The following is a 9,286-nucleotide window of genomic DNA, read 5'->3' on the forward strand; positions in this document are numbered from 1 at the left end:
TTCACTACACCCTGCTACGCTCTACGGTGCCCTGCTGCGTCCTGCTGAACCTGCTACATCCAGCCATTCCCTGCTGTGCCACGCTACATACTGTAATGCCCTGCAGTGCCCTGCTATGACATGAACTACTACAACTACCATTTCCTAGTCACTGTTCCATTATCTTTATTGTGACTATTATTGCCACTGTTCATCACACCCCCAACCGGCACCTCCAGAGAGCCTACCAAGAGCATGGGTCTGGCCGAGGTTTCTTCCTAAAAGGGAGTTTTTCCTCGCCACTGTCGCACTAAATGCTTGCTCTTGGGGGAATTACTAGAATTGTTGGGACTTTATAAATTATAGAGTGTCATCTAGACCTACTCTATCTGTAAAGTGTCTCAAGATAACTGTTGTTATGATTTGATACTATAAATAAAATGGAATTGAATTGAATGAAAGACCAAAACATTTTCCATTGTGAGTTTGTGATCGATATACTACTAAACTGAGAAAATAGACATTCATTTGGTAAGCACAAAAGACATAAAGCTGTTGTACAGTCCATGTTTTTATCTTTTAACACAAAGATGTAACAACAAGTGTATTTACAGCCATGTACAGTTTATAATAAAATATTACCACAATATCAAAACACTTTATTAAAAAGGTCAAGTCATTTGCAAACATGACCTACTTTTGTCAAAGTATGTTCTAAACAAAAAAGCTGCAATGTGTGACTTGAAACATTTTCACTTGAAGATATTTGATTACTGTAAATATTAATATGACTATTCAGTAAATACAAAATAACTTACAACATCAGTCAGTTTGTTAGGTGTATATATGTTTTACATCTTGTCTATTATTACAGGTACTTGAAAGAAGGTTCTCATACAGGTCCCCTATGTGGTCAGTGTGTTAGTTGCCGACCATAAAGTTCTTTCACAAAAAAGTAAACAGTAAAGCTGGTTACAAAGTCAAATATGGCTTCAAGTTCAAAGCCTCTCATGATAAATACCTCTCATGCATGGTTTAAAAGCAATACATATTAGTGCATGATAATTATACAAAGGTTAGATAGGTTTAATTTAAGCTGAAATGCCCTTTAAATGATTTAAAATACTGCTCAGTATCAGGAGACTGTGTTATTTCATCCAAAAACATAAGATGTTTAGTCTAACATAACCATCAGAAGAGCTGCCACAATACATGTTAATAAAAAGTTAATAACAATTAAAAAAACATAATTAACAGAGACAAATATTTTCAATGCATTACATAGGATATCGATGATACGATTAACAAAGAGCAAAAATAAAAAAATGTCTGTGTACAACATTCAACATGCAGAAGGTAAACATTTGTTGTGACTTTTATAAAATAGCAATTTGAAGATTCATTTATAACACCAATAAGTTGTAAAACACAGACATCACGATTACCCTGTAAAATGTATTTTGAACTAATTTAAATGAACCTGCGAACCAGCCAAATCTGCGAGCTTATTCATTTGCGATTTGGTCTGGCGACGTCAGGCTAGATCTAAATCAGAGCACATTTCCTACCTGTTGCCAGTGTCAGTCTTCCTGTGAACTGGAAGCTGAGAGGTTTACAACCCACTGTCCTCTCACTCCGACAGCACAGACGTCTGAAACAGCCCGGTTTTAACAAACCTCAACAACATCAGTATTTTCCCTGCAGTCTCTCAGTGATGATTGACTTTTCCCATAGCCGTTTTGATCAAATGTCAAATGTAACGGTCGCTAAGTGTTATTGTATTAAGACTGAGTGATTGATATCTTCTATTGTTGTCTATACATTAGCCTTGCTGGTTCCCATTTTTATTTTTTTATTTTTCACTTTTATTTGTTGTTTCTTGTTTCTCCAGTTTCTGACCTCACGCATCGACAGTGTGCAGGTCTCTACCTGGCAGGTTTTTTCTGTGGGAAAGAAATAATCAATGAGATATTAGTATACAAATATATAATTGCTTAGAAAAAAAGTGCAAATCAATCATTTACTCTGTGGCATAGATTTGATCTTCATGTGGCAATCTAAATGAGCAGAAATAGTCATGAGGCAGAGAGAGTATTTAAACTTGAGTAACAGTCAAACACTTTTGCCAAAGTAAGACTGTCTTGCAAACAGATCTAGCAGATGTTCATGGACTAAATGTAGTCTTCAATTTCAACATCAAAGACCTAAACAACTTTTTTTCTGTTCCATTGCACATTTTTGCTTTTTACTAATTTAGCCATCAGATATGCATATGATGGGCACAGACACTGGCTTTGGAAAAACATTTATGGAAACATAGAATTTGCTTTACTGCTCATGCCTGCAACTGTCTATGGATAGAGCTTGCTTAGATGTCAGAGTGAAAGGAAACAGCTTAAGGCAGGTATTTAAACACAATAGAGTTGTGTTTCCTCAACAAGTAGTTTTGCTGTATATGGGAGTGAATGAACATACTCGTGTTTGGTAAGGGGGGCTTTGTCGCAGGTGATCTCTGTGAGCTGCCCCTTGTCCTTAGTGTCTGTCTGAACCACCGCATGTTGCACACTGCCTCTCGGAGTTGATATGCCCTTCAGCTTCACTTCTCTGCAGCCACATAAAGGTTTGAAATATGACAACTTGATAAAAGACAGAAAAAAGGGTTCTATTTTGTGAAAACATACATGATACGTGAATATACACTCACAGACTGTTCAAACACCTACTTACTTACCCATTAGTGGTTGCCTCTCCATCTTCAAGCGTTTTGAGGCCTGGGATTTTCTGACCAAAGAGTTTCACAGCGATGGACATGAGCAGGCCGCAGCGGTTTCTGTAGCAGCAGGTGGCGTCTACCACCAGGAATACCACCAGGAAGATCACCATGACGATGCCAGCCACGCTGCCTTTGGTCATGCTGCGGCTGCTCACTTTGAGGGCAGAGATGAAAAAGTCAAGGTTACCTAACTGAAAGTATGGCAAACATCTTCATTGTGGCAAGCAACACAATATTATTAGGGGATCTGTCAAGCCACAATATTAAGGTGCAGTTAATGCAGTTAAGCACTCCCAGTTCATAGTTGAAGCCACATTTCCTAAAGTGTATGATGTAGGGAGTGGGAGGCCACATACCAGGCTGTTCTGCGATGGTAAAGTTGAACACGGCAGGGATAGAGGAACCATTAGTGTTGACCGCTGTGACTTCCAGTCTATAGTCTGAGCCATAGGACAGGTCTTGAAGGGAGACAGAGTCAGCATCAGACGGCAGCTGCATGTCTTTCCACTCAGTCATCTCTTTATCCTAAAAGAGTATAAAGAGAGAACACCTAATGAATGGATGGATGAAAGTAAGGAAACAAAAAGGACCAATAAAGAGTCATTCATTGAGAAAGGCAGAGACAGTCTTACACCGTTTCTTACCTGTCTGTATCGTATGTCGAAGTGCAGCAGAGGAGATCCACCATCATCAGACTGTTCGAGAGGGACAGAGAAAGAGTTTCCCTCTACTTTCATCTTACTGGACGACAAAACTGGTCTGTCTGGTTCACCTACAGAGTACACACAAGAAAAAAATGATGACCAACTGATGACCATCCATGAATAATAATTAATTCCTAATCTTTGGGTTAAGATACATCCGTTTTTTATTTATTTTATTTATATAGGCGGCTACATACAGATTGACTGAGCATGTCAATAAATATTTGTCATTGTATAGTAGATCACTGTGTAATACTTTACCCCCTGAGGAAGGATGACAGTAGATTACATGGTGTCATCAGCAGCATGAATGAACATCAGGCAGCAGATGATGATGCCATGAAAATGTTATGATGATGGTTGCATGAAAGATGAATAACAAAAATTAGTGATGGCAGATGAGGTGGAAATGCCTTGGTTGCAAAACATATATATCACATACACTAGCATGCATAAGTACTTGACATGCTATACATTGTACGTCAATAAATGGCCGTCATTTATACATGCATGTAAATATGTACACAGACATGCTGCACATCAAGTTATTGCTCCACACATAGCATGTACGGATTTTGTGTGTGTTGACAGTTGCTAATGTGTAGTTAGTGAGTAGCACTTACGTATTCCCTTGGTTTGGACGTCGTTTGTGTCTGAGAATTTTCCCACTCCCACTGCATTCAAGGCAGCCAAACGTACTGTGTACAATGTGTATGGCTTGAGGGTGGTGATAGCTAGGGGATCTACAAAAGCAAACACAGACACATAGAAAGACACCACATCAGCTAATGTGCATTATTAATTGTCATTTATGGCAGAATAACATTTATGATGTAATCAGTTTAAAGTATAAATAATGCACTGACTGCGTGAGAGTCATGATACACAACTGCAAAGCTTTTGTGAAGAGCAGATGTTTTACCTGAAGCTGGGACTGCAATCTCCTTCCACTGTTCTGCTGCACTTTGCCTCCACTGCAGAACGAAACTTGTGATCGGTGTTCCTCCACTGATGGGAGGGGTTTTAAGAGAGAAGATGACTGAGGTTGGTCCAGGTGAAACTGTCATGTAGAGTGGCGGACCGGGCTGGGCTGTGTATAAGGAGGCAGGGCAGAGAAGAAAAGAGAGAGAGAGAGAGAGAGAGAGAGAGAGAGAGAGACACACACACACACAGAGAGACAGAGAGAGAGAGAGAGAGAGAGAGAGAGAGAGAGAGAGAGAGAACATAGAAAATGGTAAAATGTATGTCAGAGGCATGCTTATAAGTACAGATTAAATTTACTTTTACTTCACTTAGTTTTTTTTTAAACACAAAGACAGACATTAACTCTTACTGTGTATTGCAACGTCTCTTGATGCATTTCCAGAGGTGCTGACAGCCATGCAGGAATACAGTCCACCATCAGAGGGCACTACCTCATCAATCACCAACGCACCATCATCAACACGGACACGACCAGAGGCAGAGTCCTGACAGACGGAGGCACAAAAAGGAAATATCCAATCATATATTTGACCAAACATAAGTCTGTAAATGCTGGATGGTGTTTAAAGTCAGCAAATATGTCAGTGAGTTAGACAGTTACATGGAGTTGACTGGCAGTGTTTTGAATATAAAGAGGCAATTTTATTGAGTGCAGCTGATGTTTTCTTACAGTACAACGGTTCAACATATAATTATTTCCACCTTTAGTACACAGATGACAAAGTATTTGTCATCAGTACAACTGAAGAACATTTGCTATAATCGAGGGCGAACGTATGCAGAAAAAGGTGTTCTCCTTTTCATCCTGTGTTATTCCCCTGAAAGCTACACATTGTGTGTATACATGTAGTATAATGCATCCATACACTCTTACCAGTGTGCGTCCATTGTGCTTGTTGATCCAGTGTAGCTCAGGCTGAGGATGGCCAGAGACGTTACAGGACACAGACACACGCTCGCCCACTGATACACTCTGCTGTTCTGCTGACACAAACACCTCTGGGGCCTCTGAAATGAAACGTGTTATTATAGTACAGCAGGATAAAGTAACCATGTCAGCATGGTTGAATGGCAGATTCATGTTGAGAAATTACTAAGTTCATTTTTATGTTATGTGGTTGTTGTTGTTGTTGTTGTTGTTGTTGTTGTTGTTGTTGTTGTTGTTGTGTTTCAGTGATCTAGTGGGGCTATCAAAGAGGTGGGAAAAAAAAATCATAAATTGAGCTAACCATAAACATGAAGCATAATGGTAGCAATACTCTTAGAGATCTTGTTGGTGGCGGTGCAGTTGTACTCTCCGTAGTCGGCCCTGACAACAGACCTTATAGTCAACTGGCTGCGGTCTGAGTTAAACTGATGATGTGAAGGGTCAAACGTCATCGGCCTGGGAGGAGGACATGCAGAGCAAAATACACACTCAGTAATGCTTTGTTATTTATTTGGATTCAAAAAAAGAAAGAAAGAGGCCAGAGAAGGGAAACAATGCCACAGAACATTAACGAAATAGTAAAAAATTAGAGACAGGTTTAGATCAACTAAATTCAGTCCACTTCATACAGTACTTGTACATTATCAACAAACTGATGCATGATGTGCCCCTCTGAATAAAATGTGTGGAGATACTAAAAGATGTGACCAACTCTCGCGACGCAAGTCAATACTTACATGGTCCAGTTGATGTTGGGTTTTGGTAGACCGTCAACCAAACACAGCAAGGAAACATTGGTTTCTGGTCCGGCCATCACTTTTTTCACCTCTTCTCTCAGATGCACAGAAGGAGGAGCTGCAGGAGGGAATCGTATTTCAGTCAAAAGTATGCCTCATTTACAATTCAAATATATGAAGGCATCATTATGACACAAAGTAAAATATTAAATTTGTTTGTGCCTAACCAATGAAGCATCCCTAACCATAACACTCAACAGCTAAGTGCTGTGTCATGTCACACACATCAGATTTAGCAAAGGGCCAGAAAGGATCTTTGTGTCTTAAATTATCTTTCAAACTCCTGACCATTATTTAATCTTGATGTGAAAAAGATACCGACCATTGACGACAACGGAGATGGAGAGTTGCTTATAGATGGGCCTTCCTCTGATCTGGGCCTGACACAAGTATGTCCCAGCATCCTCTCTCTTCACTTTTTCAATGAAGACTGTGTTATCATGCAGCTGACGCACACGCTTTCCAACTGAAGTGAGAGGTGGCAGCACAGAGTGATGGAAAGATATTAAGGTAAAGTCAGAGAAAAACACACAAAAAAGACAGAAAAGGCATAGTTATGTTTCTGCATGAAAGTCCAATATTCGGTCATGCTATGTTTGTCACTCTTATCTTACCAATCAATTTGATCAAAGTACTAGACATTTAAGGTACAAAAGCTTAGCAAGTGGAATGCCTTTGTAAACCATAAAATAACCCTTCAAACTGCAGGAAAGCTCCAGGCCAGGGTGCTGGTCTTACCATTAGTGGAGATAGCCACATTGTCTCTGAGCCAGTGAACATCCACCACTGGCTGGCCAGTCACCAGGCATGGCACCACACCATCTGTGCCCTCCAGAAACTCATGGTAGGTGGTGGTGCTTCCAAATGATGGACCCTCTGACAAAAGAGGAGAAGGTTAGGATACTAACGTTTATGCAATGAAAACAACAAAAATTAATGATATCATCAAAATGGGGTTAGATCATTAAACAAGTCTTCATAAGCTGAGTATTACCTATTTCTATTTCCTAACTAAGATATGTTGCAATAGACAGCTTCAGCAACAACTGCCAATTGTTACGTACCATAAACATACAGCTGCGTCGCAATTTCATCTTTGTATCCATTTTCGAAGTCACACACACAAGTATATTTCCCCATATCCTCCATTGTAGTGTTCTTAATGTCCAATTTAGAGGAAGACTCATCCACCTTTGACACCTTGTCTTCATCGATTTCTTCCCCATCCTTTAGCCACGTTATGTCTCCCTCTCCCCCAGCTAGGACAGGACAGGAGAAGCAATGGAGGAAGAGACAGAGTGAAAATAAATGCCTATTTTAAAACATCTAGAAGAGGTTAAAACAAGAACATGTCATTCACATAGGCAAGTTTTATAAGTCATCAAATGAATTAATATGACTCACCTTTACACAACAGTAAGATCTCTTCTCCCACCAGAACATCTTGCTTACTGGTAATGATGTCCATCTTTGCATCTAGAGGAGGAGAGGAGAAGAGAAGAGTTTTGCTTTTCTTTTGCACCTGTTTCTGCTTTTTCCAAAAGCTATTTAGAACCCAATAGTTGTATGTGTTCCCGCTTAATGCTCTGTGGGAGAGCATAGATTAAGTTGATTTAAGATCCACATCGTAAATTCCCTTATGATTACTAAACTAACTGACAATTAATAAGAGCAGTGCATATTACTATTTCTCATTTTTAAACATAAAAAATTGACTGATATAACATGTATCCAACACTGCATTTTTAAGGTGTGAATTGACCTGTCTACATTGTTACATAAAGGACTGTTGAAAAATAAAGTAGTGCAGAAAAGACAGGTGTTGTTTGCAGCCTGAAGATTTTAACAAAAACTGATCCCAAAATATTAATGGTAACTTTAATTTTAATAATTTTGTTTGTCTATTATTTAAAAAAAACTAGAAAACTCTGCAGAAAGATGTCAACTGCTTATAGGATTTTTTTAAATGATCTTTTTTTTACTGTTTGAACAGGCAGAATCCAACTGAAACATGTTTTTTCCTAGTTTATACAGACATTGAAACTTTAGATTTTAGGACAAAAACATTCAGATATTGGTTATTTTCCTGTGTAACTTAGAATTATTGACATAAACTTACCTTTGCTCAAAGTCTCCATATTTCAGCCATGCAGTGTGTATCAAACATATTATGTCAACAGATCTTACCTGTGCCGTGCAGCAGCAGCAGCAGCAAGGCCATCTTTAGGATGAGAGCTGATTGGTTCGTCATGTTCACTGGCTGCTGATTGCCAATCCTGTATGACTTCAAATCAAAACTGCAGTTTGTCTGTTAAGTCTAAATGTTTTGGTTTTCCAATCAGCACAGCTGTACAGAATGCCCAAATACTTATTAATAAAGTTTACAAAATGAACAAGAAATCTGCCTCAAACCTCAAATATCTAAACTCTGTATCACACTGACATGCAGACACCTGTTGTTTCCTATCCACCTAACATGAGTATGATAGGGAGAGGGTCTGTGTCAGGGGTTATATAGGGGCACAAGAGCAGTGGAGATGAGATGAGAGGAAACAAGAAAGGGGAGGGGTAGAGAGAGAGAGAGAGAGAGAGAGAGAGAGAGAGAGCGCACACTGCTTTCTTATCCTCCTTTAACCCCAACACCAACCAAGTTACTATGGGTCATTCATGAAGAGAAATGGGAGGCGATGACTGAATGATGTCCATCCTTCTCTCATTCGTTACTTTTTCTCACTCTTCCTTGACTCACAATTGTCCCTACCTATCCTTTACCTGTCTCTATTTTTCTATATTTTTCTATATTTTTACCTCTTATTACATTATTTCTCACTCCTCTTTCTCTCTCTCTCTCTCTCTCTCTCTCTCGCTTTCTCTCTCTCACACACTCTCTCTCTCCTCCACCCTGTTCCCTCTCTCTTCCTCCAGCCTACCGGATGAAAGCAGGGGAGGCAGTCCCCCCAGGGGACGAAGAGATGGGAAAAGATATTTTAATCATTCCATCGTTTTTTCCTCTCTCATTTGAAAAAAAAGGGTCACATTCTTCTCAAGCACACACAACAAACTGCACACACAGTATGTCAAATTCACCACGCTGCCACCATTCACATTTCCTGAAAACGTA

At 39.5% G+C, this 9,286-nt stretch overlaps 1 protein-coding gene across 2 annotated transcripts; it reads right to left on the minus strand.

Annotated features, from left to right (window-relative positions):
- Positions 1-537: 537 nt before the first annotated feature.
- Positions 538-8,662, minus strand: ncam3 (neural cell adhesion molecule 3). 2 transcript variants are annotated; one of them, XM_031278350.2, is made up of 17 exons: positions 8,353-8,662; positions 7,570-7,641; positions 7,230-7,424; positions 6,904-7,041; positions 6,488-6,631; positions 6,106-6,223; positions 5,670-5,824; positions 5,315-5,448; positions 4,790-4,925; positions 4,379-4,546; positions 4,080-4,199; positions 3,718-3,720; positions 3,397-3,524; positions 3,109-3,277; positions 2,711-2,906; positions 2,455-2,583; positions 538-1,922 (listed from the first exon to the last, which is right to left on the minus strand). In XM_031278350.2, exons 1-17 carry the CDS (start codon positions 8,414-8,416, stop codon positions 1,880-1,882), a joined length of 2,112 nt encoding a protein of 703 aa, XP_031134210.1. In that variant the 5' UTR covers positions 8,417-8,662; the 3' UTR covers positions 538-1,879. The 2 variants fall into 2 exon arrangements, with proteins under 2 accessions (XP_031134210.1, XP_031134209.1); XM_031278349.2 differs by having other exon boundaries at positions 7,230-7,430.
- Positions 8,663-9,286: the final 624 nt, after the last annotated feature.

Source organism: Sander lucioperca, chromosome 10 (assembly GCF_008315115.2).
Source record: "Sander lucioperca isolate FBNREF2018 chromosome 10, SLUC_FBN_1.2, whole genome shotgun sequence".
NCBI classification, from domain to species: Eukaryota; Metazoa; Chordata; class Actinopteri; order Perciformes; family Percidae; genus Sander; species Sander lucioperca.